General features: G+C 35.2%; 1 protein-coding gene across 2 annotated transcripts in view; it reads right to left on the reverse strand.

Annotated features, from left to right (window-relative positions):
* Positions 1-18,574, reverse strand: part of ush2a (Usher syndrome 2A (autosomal recessive, mild)) — a 412,815-nt gene that overhangs the window by 64,593 nt on the left and 329,648 nt on the right. For both annotated transcript variants that reach the window (XM_087290677.1, XM_087290676.1), the window contains exons 56-59: positions 16,961-17,068; positions 13,718-13,901; positions 6,066-6,223; positions 1,519-1,677 (exon numbers count right to left, since the gene is read on the reverse strand). In XM_087290677.1, coding sequence (XP_087146803.1) covers positions 1,519-1,677; positions 6,066-6,223; positions 13,718-13,901; positions 16,961-17,068 — 609 coding nt within the window. The remainder of the gene's footprint in view (positions 1-1,518; positions 1,678-6,065; positions 6,224-13,717; positions 13,902-16,960; positions 17,069-18,574) is intronic.

Consider the following 18,574-nt stretch of genomic DNA (forward strand, 5'->3'; position numbering starts at 1 on the left):
GACTATCATACAGGAGTTATTATTGGATTTTAGATAGCAACATTTTGCCAGCTTTTTCTAAAACCATGATGGTAAAACACGAACACCGTTATGAATGTATTAAATCATATACTCGTTTGTTGTAAAAATGTGTAATAATGACAAAAATATACTAATTTGTCCATCTCCTGACTTCCGTGTGCAGTCATGCTGCGGTTGTAGATGGCGTATTCTGGAAAATTTTCTCACCCCTTGGTTTCGAGTGTTGTCCTGAAAAATTATGATTTTCAAGGGCTATCTAGCCCTTGCCCTTAGCCCTATGCCTTCAAGCTAAAGAGAAGTGGGACAAAGGAAAGGACTAAGGGGTGGAATTGGGATTGGCCCAAAGAAACCAATTCAAAATTTTTGAGTAATTTGAGAATTTGAGGTAGGTCTTTAGAGTAAAAGGTTAATTTGTGATCATAAACTATCGGTAACAATATTTTAAATAGGTGTATTATCATACACCTATTCTGAGTATTTATTTCCAGAAATAGACAACAGATCAGTAGTCTCAAACTCAATTCCTGGAGGGCCACAGCTCTGCAGATTTTAAATCCAACCAACTCCAACTAACACCTGGTTAATAGTCTCTAGGTAGTCTTGGACACCTTGATTTGTTGGATCAGCTTGGTTTTTAGGGGCTTGGTTTTTAGGGGTTGGAGCAAAACTGTGCAGAGCTGCGGCCCTTCAGGAATAGAGTTTGAGACCCACGCAATAGATCAACACAAAATATTCCATGTTTTAATACCTTAAAGAGAAACATGAAAATTCAGCCAATTTAATTGTTTAAAATCTATTTGAGTTTCTCTCTTCTGTTGTGTTGGCGTTAGGGTATTTAGAAATTCCTAAAGAACATTTCTTGCAAATCTAGGGAATAGATAATTTTGCTGGCACCCATTGAAATCCATAGTATTTTTCTCCTTCTGTGGAAGTTAATGGGACCCAGCAATAGACATTTTTTAATCTTCTTTTGTGTTCAACAAAAGACAAAATCTCATAAAGATTTAAAACTACATGAGGGAGAATAATTGATAATTTTTGGGTGAACTATCCCTTTAAATACTGGTAAGGAAATATGTATTTCGTTGTCAAAGTGTCCAATTTATTATTGAAAATGATGCAGTAAGATCTACCCTAACAATTGATATTTTTAGACAAAGATGGGCACTTGTTACTATGTATCTGAACATGGCAACAGGACATAATATTCCCAGGTGTACCCTTTAAAATTTGAAAATCATGTATGTGTTTTTTTTGTAATTTGTTTTTATTTACTGGTAGTGTTATTATTATTATTTAACTATTTTTATAAATAGCCGCTGCGGTCACTGACTTTTTAGTTCTGTAAAATGTTTAAATGTATACAAAAGTTAAAAAATACATATATATTTCCATAATTATAATTGCTGATGTCTCCTCCTAAGCTGAAATATCCCCCTAATCATATTATGTTTTGACTGTCTCCTAATGTTAAGCACATTTCAGCTTCCAGAGTACCTGGCTGACAGGCTTGTACTTGGACATGGTAGATGGTATAGGGGTCCAGTCCTTGCAGTAGCAGGAATTGCTCTGGTCCAGCAGAACGAATGAGTGGCCGCTCAGTGCCTGCGTTGAGCAGGATGTTATATTCCAAAGGGAAACTTAAATTATACACACCTACAAGCAAACGGAAACAGAAAGTCACATTCAATTGTTTTAACTCACTTACTGTATATCCAAGGCCTTTGGCATTACAGGCTTGTCAAAGCAGGTTTAAATTGTAGAAACCCGACATAAATACAATCACCAATCACTAAACAAAATTATTAGTGACAAAACAAACACGCAATCCTCTCCACAATCGAGTATGTACTTATACTACAGCACAAGAACTGACACACAGTGGATATGACACTTTTGGAAGCTTTGCCCTTGATCCAACATCCATCTGGGCAAGCAGGCACTTCCCCTGATCCGTCTATCCCAGCGCTGTCCGAAACACACAGACACACTCACGCTCTTCTGTAATGCATTTGAACTAAAGAATGTAAAGTCCCGGCACCCACGCTTTGTTAATATTCCCATCACTAGCGCCTTTCATAATTTACGGCAACTGGAGGCTGATAGGTTATTCAACATTTATGAGAGCCAAGATGTATTCAGAACGGGCTGATTATCTTTACAAATGAAAAAGTTAAATTATTCAACTTCCTTCATTGCTGTCTCCCCGAGCAGATGTAGTCTTTTGCCTGAGACACAAAAACCCGCTGGAATTAGACGGTGCTTTGATCAAAGCTTCCTGCCTGAGAAGTTCAATCGCACAGGTCCCTAAGTTCTATTATTTACAACTAATCACTGACTTTGGAGTTTTTGCACTTTCAACTCGAATGAGAGTCTAATAAGAAATAATGGCACAAAGGAAAAGAAAAGGAACATGCTATCAGATCTGATCCATCAAGCACAGGTGCGGCTTCAAACCATGGCCCGTTTCTGCATTCGGACTTAACCAAGCGTGAGATATTGTAGTTTAAAGCCATAGATTTTTCGCTCGCCTCTCTCAGAATGTAAAGTCAATAAAAGATCCGGGCTATGTAAATGTTTTCTGTGGGTATCAGGTCTGTTTAAGGGCTCTTATGGTGTAATTGAGGTTGTTTAAGGGGATCCTCTTACAGGAGAGAGGCGTAATGGGGCAATAATAGCGAAAGATGGACCATCTGAGGCAGACAATCAGGAGCGCTTGAATGTAGCCTGTGAAATCACTCTTGAGTGTGTGAATATGCGCGCACACTCTTAAACATCCCCTCGCATCTTCTTGAGGGAAAACAAATACGTGCATGCAGATTCGCTTAGGTGGGCTTTGGATGCATGACCTGGTAAATGCATGCGCAGACATCTGACATGTTAAGGGTCTCTGGCACATATGTGAAGCAGGTGGGCTGGTAGTTTCAGCTTGAGCATGCAGAAGAGCGCTCCGGAGTCTCTGAAGTAGCACTGCTCATGCTACGAAGAGAGAGAGAGAGAGAGAGAGAGAGAGAGAGAGTTTGTGTTTGCTCTCCATGTGAGAGAACACTCAGCCCACATGCACAGTGGGATGTGCAGATGAGGCTGGTGCTGCAGTCTCTCAGTGTAAACAGAGCCATTGATTGATTGATGGAGGCCGGTGGGCTGCAGTTTGCAATAGAAATGATGAGAAGATCATGCAGGATCAGTGTAATGATAACACAAACTGATGCAATCAGTGAATCTCAGCAAGCACCTCCCAGAAAACAATTAATTGTGTTAAAATTGTATTGAGTTTTACACCTAAATAAGCAAAATGGAAAATGAATGATCTCAGTAAACACATTTTGATATTTAAAAGGTAAAAATGCTACTAAATTTAATACAAATAAAAACAAAATAATATATAATAATCTAAAAGCAATTATAGTAATATGTAATTATGTATTATGTATGCGTATTATGTAATATGCATTATGTATATGTATTATTGCACAAAATGGGTATTTTTCTGAACACTTACACTACCGGTCAAAAGTTTGGGGTCAGTTCTTTTTTTATTTACTAATAATTTAAATAAAATTATTCTGTTCATTAAGGCAGCATTTATTAGTGGGAAAAAAAGAGTTAAATTGTTAAATACTTTTTTTATTAAATATTTATTACTTATTGTATGTAGTTTCAAATGAAACTATTATTCCAGTCATTATTGCTTTTATTACTACTATCATTAATAATAATCATATAAAAAACAATAATAGTAATAATAAAAAATATTAGAGTGATTTTTGAAAGATTATGTGACTCTGAAGACTGAAAATTCATCATTAAAATCCCTGGAATAAATTATTAAATCAAATTATAAACTACTTTTGAACAGTTATTTTATAGTGTAATAATATTTCACAATTTCATAATTTGTACTGTATTTTTGATCAAATAAATGCAGCCTTGGTGAGCAGAATAAGCTTATTTTAAAACATTTAAAAATGAGCTTGTTTCCAAACCTGGTAGCGTACATTTACACAAAACAACACCAATAACATTAATAAACATTTTTTAACGAATACAATCTTATTTAAAGCAGCAATAACAGTAAGTAGTATATTATTATTGCCTGGAATTTTTTTTACATCAAATGTATAATTTATCTATTTAGAATAATACAGAACAAATATTACAAATAAAATAAAAATAAATAAATACTCGCTACATTAAATCATTTTTAAACAATATTTAATAATATTTAACAATAGTTTAAAGGGGTGGTCCACTACGATATCATATTTTAAACTTTAGTTGATGTGTAATGTAGCTGGGTGAACATAAACAATGTTTATTAATCTGAATGTAAGATGCTCAAAGTTCAATGCAAAGAGAGACATATGTTTTTACAGAGTTAGCTTAGCAACGCCTACAGTGAATGAAGTTTGGGGACTACAAAAAAATACATGTGGGCTAGTGAGATCACAAGGGCTTTAGATTACGCTCATTCACCATGCGCATACACCGTGTGCAGAAACGGCATAGCCAGAGGCGCTGTAATGTTACAGCTGAGAAAGTTAAAATGCCGTCTAAATGCTGCTATTTCCACAGAGCTTGTTCTGTTTCTGTATTTGGGCTTCCAAACGACATGACACAAAGGAAGAAGTGCTTACAGTTTAATTTTAATTATGTTCCAGAGAATTATAAAATAAATATAGCTCTAGCATTTGACAAAGGACAGCTTCCAGAATCTCTCTCAGTTTAGTGCTGGATTTGACTAAACACTCCTCCAACTGACAAAGCTGTGGATTGTGAGCCACAACCTGATAGCAATTTTATTTGTTAAAATTAGATGCATAGTTTATAGCAAGGACATAAACAAGAATGTAAACAATGGGAAATGGTGTTTGGCAGAGTTAACAATTTAGTAACAAATTCATATTTATCAGTCAAACCGCTGTAAACACTCACAATCCTTAGCAGCAATGCAGCGTCTCTCTCTATGCAGCTGCTTTCCATATGTTATACATCTCAAATAACCAACTCGCAAAATATTTGTGAACATTTTATATTATCCACACATGCTTATTCAGAATATATGTAAAAGACACTTGTCAGATTTTATTTTAGGGAGCAGGCATGAGGTTCAGCTGTGTGCTCTAATACGGCCGGCTAACAGCTTCTCTGACTGACTGTTTATACAGCGCAGGTGTACGTGGTGCCGATTCACGAATCAGCACATTATGTTAGCTGACCAATGAAACCCTCTTGAGGACGGGCCTTTCAGAGGAAATAGGAAATATTACAGTCATTTTAATGCTAGCTGAGTAGCTGTATATAATCAAAGTAAGATATATAAAAAATAAGTGAAGCAAGAGCATTGCTTTACAACCTTATAAACACAACCAAGCCTTAAAAATACACTATGGACCCCCCTATAATAAAACTAGTTTTTAGACAAACATTTGTACAGATTCTGAAGAGAGACTGTGATTTGTGATTTTGACTGTCCTGTTTCTGACATAATATAAAAGTGTTTATAACCTTTCCTCTTAAAAGCTACACTTTAATCTTCGCCTGATCTCAACTTTTCGGGCTTTTAGAAAATGAACCCAGAGTGTACTCCAAAAAAGTAAACAAATTAATAAAATCTATGTGTGCTCCCGTTTCACTGGGTGCATCGGCAAGTACGTGATCCGCACTTGTGCCAACTTCTCCTCAACTCCACAGCAACAGTGGAGAAGCAGAGAATGAATGGGACACGATTGGACAGTGATGGGAGAACACGCACAGGTGAAGGGCGAGCGCATCTCAACCAACTCTCCCCTAAATCACAGCAGAGGTAGGAAAAGCTGTCACTTAGGTTTGAATGTTAATTGATTGGTGGGTCCCATCTACGTCCGGCCCGCACTGATGCATGTACAACACGAGCATGTTGGGCTCCTTCTAAATTACACACAACGCCACTCGTAAATCCCTGACCGCGTGCCGTCACTCTCGCAGGCCGGAGCAGGAATAAATCAGCCTCGCGTGAGTGCTAAATAGAGAGGCTGCATAGTGCATTAGGTTGTAAACATTACCTGGGGGTGACCAGGCTACAAAGACGGAGCGAGGGCCATGGAGGCTGACATTATATGGAGGAGGAATCCTTTCCGGTGAGGAGATGGGGGTCTGAATGACGTATCTATCACTGCGACTGCTCCCGCCGCCGGTGGTGGCCTCCAACTCGTACACATATCTGAGGAGCAAAGATGGATAGCAGATAAATAAGTCAACTGCGAAACTAAATTATGCTATTAGCTTAAAAGTCTCCTGTCACAGAAGTTAAATTTGCCTCTGTTTCAGCGATTCTCCATTTTAGGTGGGAGTCGGCGCTGCGTTTAATTATTCATTGTCCGCCAGAGAGAGGCAGGTGCATTGATTCTGCCATTAAGCCGTGTCTTTCACAGCAAGCGTAGTTTTGTTTTGAGGATGTGCAGCTTTCATCTTAGGTCTCAGAATTCAGGCATGAACGCCAGCGGAACAAAGTTTAAAATCATGAATGCAAGCTTAAAATAATAACTCTTTTTTTCTTGCATAGAATGATGTCATACAGAGTAATTTTGAACTAATTTGTGAGCTTTTAACTACTGAACTTACAAAAGTAAAATAAATGAATTAATTAAATGTATATATTATTTTATTATTCATTTATTATGTTAAATAATTTATCAAATCAATAATATAACTGCTGAAACAGAAATCATAATAGTGTACAGCAGAATTAAACTAAATATTTTGTTATGAAACACCCAACTTAAGGTGCAAAAAAGTTCTTTTTCCAAAAAGAATTGTTCACAACAATATTACTTAACAAACTTAAGGAAGATTTAAACACTGATAATACTTTTGGAAGTAACTTAATGCTTTTTATAAAGATTGTATCAGTTACATCAAAATACCAGTAGATGGCAGCAACTATTAAATTCAACATATTTCTAACATAATTCAACATATATCGAATTAATATGTCATTGAATTAATCATTCAATTGATTAGTTTAAAATATTGATTCATCCAGAAATAAGTGATGGTGAAATTAAGCTTTCTAAACCAATGAATCATTCAACTCAATTGTATCGAAAAAAGGTTTGTTAATCGCAACTTTCCAAATCAGAGCTTGATGGGGACCTCTGCTGGTTAAAGTGTGGTAAAGCACTGTTGCAAAAATGTCAAGTGTTTGCAACCAACCAACTCATTCCTGTAGTAAAACAAAAATAGTAAAATAAACAAATGACCAAATTACCGTAGTTTTTTTTACTTTTACATATAAGGTATGTTACATTACACCACAGATGACTGTAGTAAATTACAAGGTTCTCAATAGTATCTACGTTTATCATATTCCAACTGGTCCTACACCCATACATTTATTCTGAGCGGGGTTTGAATCAGCGAATCCTGCATGGGAGGCAAATGCTCTAAGGTGGAGGCTATGAGAATGAGGCTTGCCAGCTGGCCTCAGTAGCACAATACACTACAATATGCTGTAGCATTCATTAAATAGTTGTCAGTAATACACTAATACACTTTAGTATTTTTACTATAAATATGATTGGTTAAAATAGCTGATTTATCAAGTAAAAAAACAACAACAAAAAAACAAGCAAATACTTTATTGGTAAGCCATTTAATCATTGATTCAAGAGATCTGTTCAAACATCCTGATTCATCCAGCAACAAAAAATTATTAGTTATTGAATCATTGATTTAAAAAATGGTTACAAATGCTGATTCATCCAGTAATGAAACTAGTAAAGAGATTTATGAGCGAGTCACTAAATCATTCAAAAGTAAAGTAATTCGTTTTAAATGCTAATTCGTCCAGTGTTGAAACAGGGGAAGTCTTTTTGAATAAGTCAGTGAATCATTCATTCTAAAGACTTGTATCAGAAGACTTCATTCTTTCAGTAATAAAACAAGCAAAGTTTTAATTTTATTAAGTCACTAATTCAATCAGCTTAATAAATTTAGACTGTACAGACTGTAGCAATTAAAATTTGATTAACACCTTACATCAATGTTATATTGTTGTTCTTTTGTTTAGTATACTGCTGAATGAACGAATGAATGAATGAATCTAAAATGAGTTGACTAGTCCACTACTGACCCTCATGAAATGTACTGATTTCTGCTATAACTGAAGAAAGAAAACCGCTCAGATGACTAAGCCTTCTTGTAATTCTGCTTTTACATTACACTTGATTCATTGGAAAAGTCCCCATTGGATCGATACGGTGTGATACTATTTAACAGATGACATTGTTAATGCAATGCTGATCAGCCCCTCCACCGTGATCTGTGACAGGCGTGACAGATGCTCAGAATGGACATGCATATGAATCGAAAGTGAAGTGTATGTGCGCGTGTGTGTATGCGCATGTATTAAGCCTGCTGTGGGTTATAAAAACACTCTGCAGAAGGCTCTTTTAAGACATACATGACTTCACAAGATAGATTTGCCTTTTAAACAGAGATGGGTGTCAGTGCAAAGGTGTGCATTAGCAATGTATGTGGGTCATGTTCAACATTAAAGGCTTTTAATTTGCCATAAACTCCACCGCCAGCCATTAATACCTCTACATTAACTATTGTTCCAGTGCTATCCCTTTTAAAATAGTCACATCTATTATTATAAACAGTGCTCATCATGTGTAATAAAAGCATTAGCGATATTAATCAGAGAGCATGTTTAGCACACACATGAGTCTCGGTAGCTGTGTATATTTTGTGCACTTTAAAGTTGACATATTATGCCCCTTCTCTTCAGATCTAATAAATCTCTGGTGTCTTTAGAATGTGTCGGTGAAGTTTCAACTCAAAATACCCTACATATCAGTTTTTATACCTTGTCAAATTTGGCCTTGTTTAAACAAAAATACCCTATACCTTTTGTATGTGTTCACTTGAATGCTTATGAGCTGCTACTAACCAGATTAGGGCGGAGCCTATACACTGTATTCTGGAGAAGGAGATTCTCGACTATTTTTCTGAGTGTTTTAAAACTTGTGGTTGTTTTTTTTCTAAATTATGCAATGAAAACATATCCCCTTTACCCAACCCTAACTATGACAAGAGCCAATCAAAAAACATAGTCAAAAATACTCAATGTTTTGGCCCCACCCACTTATCTGCTAACATTCCTGCAGAAACTTGCTATACTTGCTATTCTGTCACTATAAACATAATCTAACAAGTGGAGCCGAAATGTCAAAAATGACTTGTAACGGAGAGCAGACTTGCATGTTTCGCATTAAATATTTTTTGCAATTTAATATATCACTTTACCAACATTTTTTGGCACATTTCATCCAAAAATATACACTTACTGGCCACTTTATTAGGTACACCTGTCCAACTGTTGATCTACTGGGATTTTCATGCACAACCATATCTAGGGTTTACAGAGAATGGTCCAAAAAAAAAAAGAGAAAATATCCAGTGAGTGGAAGTTCTTTGGGCACAATTGTCTAGTTGATGTTAGGGTCAGAGGAGAATGGCCAGACTGGTTCGAGCTGTGAGAAGGACAACAGTACTCAAATAACCACTTGTTACAACCTACCTATGCAGAAGAGCAGCTCTGAATGGACAACATATCAAACCTTGAGGTGGATGAGCTACAGCAGCAGAAGACCACACCGGGTACCATTACTGTCAGGTAAGAACAGGAAACTGTGGCTACAGTTTACACAAGCTTACCAAAATTGAACAATAACCGATTGGAAAAATGACAAATCTGCAAAAAATGACAAAACTGCGTGATGCTATCATGTCAATATGAACCAAAATCTCTGAGGAATATTTCCAGTACCTTGTTGAATCTATGCCATTAAGGCAGTTCTGAAGGCAAAAAGGGGTCCAACCTCGTACTAGTAAGGTGTACCTAATAAAGTGGCCAGTGAGTGCCATTCAACAATCATTTCTCCATAGCCTCAGATGTTGACAGTCTATGGAGCCTTGTATGCAGTGTTGAGCAAGTTACTTAAAAAAAGTCCTTTACTACTAATTACATCCTTAAAATTGCATTTAAATAACTTTTCTAATTGTTTAGACTTGAATCAGTACCACTTAAAATTCAGATACATCTCAGCACATAGACATTAGAAATTAAGGCATCGCCAACTACTAATCTGTTTCTCTAAATTGGTTTATACAGAACAGTTGAATTTATTTACAGTAAGTATGGCAAGTATATTATATACAGTAAGTAACTGTAATTAAATACAGATACTGTTCGTAATTTAATTAACTGATTACACCCGACACTGCTTGCATGTTCATTGGTTCATCCAACAACTGAATATATAAAGAAAATAAAAAATGTGTCTGGTACAATGAGAAGAGGTGACTGCTGCAGTGCTGTGGGTGGAAACATGCAGATAAAAAAACTAGTCATTAGGAAAGCGAAATCTGAACGACACATTTTTTTCAGAGAAAGGCTTACCAAAACAAAGTTACTAAGTTGTAATTTTTCACATTTTCTTGGTTGGTAGATTCTTTAGAGACCTGTTTATAGCACTTAAACATGTCAGATTTTCATGATATGTCCTCTTTAAGTCAAAGTAACATAAAGTGGAGCATCATATGAGGTGGTGAGTGGCTAACCTGTTTCCCCAGAGGGAGAAAGGTTAATTTTTTACTCGTCAGGGAGACTTTCCACGATGGTGAGGTAAGTGACAGCTAATCAACATTGTCATAAATAATCGATGAGCAGCAGTGCTGGCTAACCCCCCCTGCCCCCCTCTCAGCCCCTGTCCCACATCAGCCTATAGCCTCTCCAGATAATGAAGCGCTCGTCTGCCTTTGTAACGCTCCTTACAGAACTAAATTGGAAGAAGAAAGGGAATGGGATGAGCACAGGAGAAGGGAATGCCTTTTGGCAGGTCAACTGGAATTACGGCATATTAAACGTCATGGCTAACGTTTGAAGCTATACTGTATAAACAAAAGCAGCAGAGAGACCATGAGACGGAGGTCAGGTGACTCAATGACCCGTCCAAATGGGCCAATCAGAAGACACATGCTTTTGACAGTTTAAATCAGTGTGAAAGATATAGAGTTGCATGTTGAAAATGGGATAAACACAAACATATACACAGACACGCTCTCTCTATATAAATGTACACGTGAGCGAATGCGATGAACAATCTGCCAATCACTGATTGTAAAATAATGAAACAAACAGATTTATCCTGTATCTTAAGCAGCTTATGAGACTGAACCATTGCAAATATTTACACAACATATTGCACAAACTAACCAATTATTTTGCACACACAGCGTCCTTGTGTGTGTTTTTTGATTACAGCCAACCAACAGATTTCACAGATGCTAAGACTGGATATATTCATGAATAACGAGGCACTGACAAAACAGCAAGATTTCGACAACGCTTAAAAAAGAATCTATCATATTTACTTGTGTATGTTAGAAGTTATGTAGAAGTTTTATTTTGTACTACTTAATCAAAATTAAAATAAAGAACTTGAAAAACATATTTTTTTTGCAAAACTGACCCTGAGTCTTATAAACTAGCAAAAAATAAATAAATAAATAAAATGGTAATTGTTCGTATACTTTGATTAACATACCCTTTTTAATGATATTTTAAACCAGGTAATAGAATGTTTTCCATTATACACAAATACTTAACATTGAATTTGTTTATTAATTAATTTATTCATTCATTTTCTTGTTGGCTTAGTCCCTTTATTAATCTGGGGTCGCCACAGAAGAATGAACTGCCAACTTGTCCGGCATATGTTTTACTCAGCAGATGCCCTTTGAGCTGCAACCCATCACTGGGAAACATCCATCCACACTCATTCTCACACATACGCTACAGATAATTTCAGCTTACCCAAATCACCTATACCGCATGTCTTTGGGCTTGTGGGGGCAACCGGAGCACCCGGAGGAAACCCACGTGAACTCTGGGAGAACATGCAAACTCCATGCTAACTGACTCGTCCGAGGCTCAAACCAGCGACCTTCTCGCTGTTAGGCGATCGTGCTACCTACTGCGCCACTGTGATGCTCTGAATGCCTCTTGATGCCATAATGCCCCATTACTTAATACAATTTAATTATTAATTCAAATAATTTATTAATACTTAAGTACAAATATGTAAAACACTTTGGTCACACTTTACAATAACACTTGTCATTAGTAATAATATTAATAATTCAATGCAATATTAATGTATTTAGTAACATGAACTAATCATGAACAATACTTTTAGCATTTATTAATCAGAGTTCAACATTTACTAATGCATTATTAACATCCAAATTCACGGTTGTCATAAATGTATTGTTCATTGATTAAAATATTAAATGCTTTAACTAACATTAACTAAAACATCCTTATTTTAAAGTGTTACCAGCATTTTTTTATCAATTAATAATATATTACACCATGCAATATTGCTAAATATAGTACATTATCTTATTAAATTAATTGCTTGATTTTATTACAAAATTTGTAACATCATTAAATTTACTCAGTAAAACAAGCTTGATGTATAATACAACCCAGGCTCATTCTGAAATGTACCTCTATATAAAATTCTGGAGAGCGCTAAATATGTCCCAGGAGGTACGTTTTTTTTGTTGCAGTTTTCGTTTTCGCGAATCCACCAGAGGCCGCTGTGTATGCCTTTATGAGATCTCAGGTTTCCCCCGCGAGAGCCATTTGTATCTGCTGTTCTCACGTAAATCCACCAGAGGCTGCTGTTGACTGACCGATCGACTGACCCACTCCTCCTTCCCTAAACCCAACTAGTAGTATTTTCAAAAGCACCGATTTCAGCGCACACCCACTCTCTAAACCCAATCGACAGTTTTAAAAAGCAAACCGGAAAAAAAAGCCCTCCTGATTTTTACCATGTTTTTAGATTTCACCACATTCTCACCCTGTTATTTGTTTTTTTTTTAAATTTTTTGGCTTATGTTTTTGTCTTTCCTGCTTTCTGGAACCATTTTTCACAGGACTTGAATCCCGTCGTCATGGTCATCTCCTCTCTTCATCTCAAGTACGCCTATGTACATGGGCTACGAACTACTAGACAAACTGGTAACAGCGGGAAAGTTGTCCATATGGAGGTAAGCTGTCAGCTGGTAAGCAAGAAAAGGAACAGCGACATACTGCCCCATAGCATTCGTTTTAAAGACTAAATGCATCTATACATACATCTGGCTACATAAATCGAGATCTCCAGAAATGTATATAGGGCTACTTTTGCAGAGTGAGCCTATGTTGGTATTTTGTTAAATATTAGTATGTTATTATTGTTCAAAGTCTAAAAATATGTAATTATGTGATTGGAAATATTTAACATAGGGGGAAAAAATGACAACCTTTTTAAGTAAAAAACACAAAGCCTGCTAGCTTTTTCCTTCATTCCTCCAGAGCCTCAGTCTCACTCTCCATCAAGAGCAGAAAAGTTAGCTTGCTGTCCTCTCCCGAGTCACAAGGGGAACAACGCGATCAATGCTGCTCTCCAAGCCAGCGCTGCTGCTCATTAGCCTCCCTGCTCGCTAAAAAACTTTTAATGATTTGGTATCAGAGCAGCTCTGTTACTGAAGAGCTCTGTTATTGTAGAGTCCCAAGATTCTTTAAGACACACATAGGATTAGATGTCATCAATAATCAAGTGCTAATGGCTTGTTAAAGATGGCTGAAAGATAGGACCTGGTGTTGGGCTGCAGGCCAGCGTCTGTGTAGCTCATCTTTCCTCCGTCGGCGGTGAAGACGAGCTCTCCGTCCCGCAGCAGCCGGTAGCCAGAGAGCAGGCCATTGAGTTTGAGTGGGTCACTCCAGTAAAGCTCCACTGCAGAGGAGTTTAGCTGTATGTGTCTGGGCATTGACCACACACCTGGACACACAGGAGGACACACGTATGAATGGTTTTGTATATAGCATATTGGGGATGAGTGATAATAGCTTAAATGGTATTTATTGCAATGATGATATTAATCAGTATGTTTACATAAAGAATTATATTTCGTTATTAACCTGATTAGGACAATCCTCTAATTAACAATCTACAATTTAAACTGAGATTTTTGATTACCGTGATCTGGCTAAGGTAAAACTCTAAATAAACACAAACCAAATTAAAATGTACTTTAATTTTAACAGACCACACGACATGCTATCATAGCAGTGTAGACTTTCAAAGGCAGTGGTCAACAGTTTAATACTAATATTTGTTTCCTTCATCATCTGTTTTCATGTATAGCATGACAAATAATTAGCTGCCCTTTACTGACTAAGATTGTCAAATTAATCACGAGCAGCCAAAACTGTCAAAAAATCCAATCTATTTATGTTGAAAACGCCAAGACACTTAGATTTAAACATCAAATGGTGTTATGTGGCATCATGCGCCATTAACCGATTTATATTATGCTTAATTATCTAATATAACAAGTAAAACAAAAACATAGAAAGAAATATTTTAAAAGCAACTGATGTAAACACCGTATAATATTTACCTTCATAATATTGTCTTATTCAGAATATGGTAAATAATTAGATTACCGATGTCTGTGTAAATGTTCCAAGTGACAAAAGCCGCTTTTACATAGTGGTACTGGTAAATATCCAGAAAATTACTGGAACGACTTTACTTTTACATTCAAAAAAGCGATGTTCATACACACAAGGACGTTCCGGAATTTTTCTGCAAAAGACCATTCGCTCATCCATTCCAAAATATGGGTAAATTCTGACATCATTAACCAGAAATAAGCTCAAAATGGCTGCGATTGTATTTGTAAATGTAATAGGGATACGGCTTGATTGTTTCACGTTTCTTTAAAGCTTTAGCATTCATACAGCTTATCCCAGAGACATCCAAAGGCAGAAGCACTAACCAAAGCTAAATGTTTACACATTTGACAACATTACGAATTCTGTGGAAGGATAAGTATTATGAACAACTTCAATGAAAACATATGGAGGAACACTTTTGCATGTTGAGATGTACATAATATGTGTGAGTGTGCTGGCGCTCACCGGAGCACTCCTGCACTTCACGTGCACACGAGTCAAGCAGAGCTTAAAGGTAAACAAACGGCGGTTTATCATAAGCATTTTCTGGATATTTGTTTCCACAGATGGCATTAAGAAGGAACATAGAAACGTTATCTGACTAACATCTAGCAGCTAAATGTGTCTGGAAAATTATTCAAAGGCTTTTATTTCGTTAAAACGCATGCGACTGTTCTGATTGGCTAAAGTAGACATCTTACAGAGCATTCTAGAGCATTCTAGAGGTGAACATGCTCTTTACAGCAATCTTCCTTCTGTGTTCATACAGCACAGCATTCCAACAAATTACCGGTTATGTTACAACTTCTATTTCTGGAAAATAGCCGGAATGAATTTACCGGTATTTTCAAAAAGGGCCTGTTCACACATACAGACCTTTCTGGAAAATTGCAAATCAAAGAAATGAATTGTATTTGTAGAGTAGGGATCAGCAATTCTGTGCTGAAACCAAAATTCTGGATGCACTGCTTTGTAATAAATATGTATTAATCTATCAAATCATATAATTTTGTAAAATGCTTAATGTAACTCTTGAACTTAAATTATACTGATAATATAAAAGGCAAGCAATTAAAATATCCACATTTTATTGACAATAAAAAAAATTGACAGTGAATTAGCCGAGAGGCGTCAGTTTACCAGTGTTACAACGACAATTTAGTAGCACTATTGTAAACAGCAGGAACAAGTATACTACAGAGAACTATCCTGTTGTCACTTTATTTGAGTGGACTTAGCTTCTCTGGTGAAAATGTGTGTTACATAAAAAATGTGTAAATGGGATAAATATTCACAAAGCAGAATAAAGCAACTAAATATGTTACTTAGTTACTTTTAAGAAAAGTAATTCAAAAGTATGTGCTACTTTTTATAAAATTGAGATATACATGATTATCATAAGTTGCTTTTAAAGGTAACTTTACTAAACATTGGGTGTCAATTGCAGTTTTTCCCCAACATTTTTTCCCAGAATATCTTGTTTTGTACTTAACAGAGAAACAAAAATACTCATAAAAGTTTAGAACCACTTGAGTGTGAGCAAGCGGTGTGGAAATCTTCATTATTTGGTGGGAACTATCCCTTTAACATGTAATTAGTATCACAGACATATCTGTGATTAAAAACATTTCACGTTTAGTATGTTTTGTTCCTCCTTTGTTCCTGGTCTGTTGAAAATAATTTGTTCGCTCTTAGTTGCCGTTTAACATTCAACATCTGATCGACCTCATTGTAAACAGCTTTTAAAATATTTCACTGATTGTTAACAGTCTAATTGAAGTTAATCCCATGAATCGATATCACTTTATTTTGATGGTCCCTTCAACACATTTTGTTGATTTTATTTTATTTTGCAACTACCTGCCAACTAATTAGACTATACAGTAGGTTAGGTTGGGGTTAGGGTTAGTGTAAGTTGACATGTACTTGCAATTATTCTTATAGTCAGCTGAATTTAATTTGGTGTAGCAGTGTCAGCAGATTTTAAGCAGACAGTCTATTAATAGTCTAATGAGAATTACTTGGGATGAAGTTGCAATTTAACTCACAGTCAACAAAATGTGCAAAAGGGAGCATCAAAATAAAGTGATATCTATAATTCATGCAAAGAATGATGAGGGGTAGTAAAATGTTGGTCATGAACATTAATAAAACTCTGAATAGGATGATTTTCATGAAAATAAATAAATAAATAAATAAATAAATAAATAAATAAATAAATAAATAAATAAATAAATAAATAAACAGCCTGCAGTACAGAATCAGAATCTAAAAAATATTGTATTTATGTAATTAAAATCCAAAACAATCAACATCAAAAGTCAATATTTTGTGAGTGTTTTTACAAGTGTGTGCATGTGGATGTGGATGTGAATGAACCTGCAGGTGCGTCTTCCATTGTTTGACCCATAGATGGCTGACTCGCTCCGCATCCTGCTGCAGTGCATGCAATCACAATGAAGCTGTAGTTGGTGTGAGGCTGCAGACCTGCAGACACACAAACACATTAGCTTTAAACACCACACACAAACACACATACTGTACATACACACCCATCACCTCTGCAATGATGGCATACTGATGAATTTAATAATAAATTAATGTATAAATCATATAATATATAAGTGTTTTCAGGACAATAGGTTGCATGACTAAAAATTTAAAAGATTAAAGTGGCATTGTTGGATTATAAAATACAGGTAAGTAACAGTTATTGTATGATTAAGTAATATCTTATAGCTTTATTCAGAAAACTTTCTATCAGAAAATATTCTATCAAATAAGTAAGCAAATATTTCATAAAATGTTAATTATATTCTAGAAAATTCAGTATTAATTAATAAAATAGCATATAGGCATAAAAAGCTATCAGCAATTAAACATGTTTAAGCGTATTAATATACTAATATAAATTACGTAGCTATTATAATAATATATTCTCTTCTGTGAGTGATGTAATATTATAGGCATAATATAATCATTATGGCATAATATAATCATTATGGCTTTTTGCTTTATTGCAGTTATGAATCTATGAAAATGAATGATTATTTGTAAATAATATCTCATTTAACAATCTTTCAGCAAGATTGTGTTCTTAATATTTAATATAAACAGAATTAATGGTGAAAGGATAAATGGAAAATTTATGAACCCAAAATATATTTCTATATTAAATTAATATTATGATATTATAATATATGAATATTTCAAAGTATAACCCTAAGAATATTTAGGATTTTTTTAGTGTTTACTGTAAAATGTAATACACCATTTTACTTTTTTATTTTACTGTAACACTAATTACAATAGTACTACACATAATGAAAAATGGAAAACAGTATTTGACCGTACATTTTTACCATGCATTTTTTTTTTACTACAGTATTTTAATGTTTTAATATTACTGTATAGCATTTTACAGTTATCAAATATTATTTTATTTAATTAATTAGTGCTATATAAACTTTTTTGGGACACATTCATTAGATCTATGCATGCAATGTTGAAGCTGTAATTAAAATAATAAATACAACAGTTTCGATTGTAACTATAATATTATATGAGAATGAAATCATGCGAGTTTTTAAATATGAAGTTATGCAACTGTAAATAATATAATCACTGAACATTGGAAAGACCATTCAAATAAAAATTAAATCCATTGATGAATTGTTTGATTTACATAGAATTAATTAAAATAATAATGAAAAGAACAAAACAAAAATAAATAAGTAAATAAACAAACAAATAAAGCCAAAAGTGGGAGTCTGTGGCTGTCAAACCCAGCACCTGTGTCAAAGCTGCAGCTTCAGCAGTCTGAACTGTAAATCTGGTTCTAATCCTGAAGCACTTTAAATCTCTTCTTCTGTAATCCTGAAGTGTGTGAGTGTGTGCCACCACATCTGGAGGAACGTCTGTTTAGTATGCCTGACGGCCGCTCTCATTTAACCCAAACACAGATCAATGTTTTGAGAACGTTGAGCTGTGTTT

Source organism: Danio rerio, chromosome 17, assembly GCF_052040795.2.
Source record: "Danio rerio strain M-AB ecotype USA chromosome 17, GRCz13ab, whole genome shotgun sequence".
In the NCBI taxonomy this organism is placed as follows: Eukaryota; Metazoa; Chordata; class Actinopteri; order Cypriniformes; family Danionidae; genus Danio; species Danio rerio.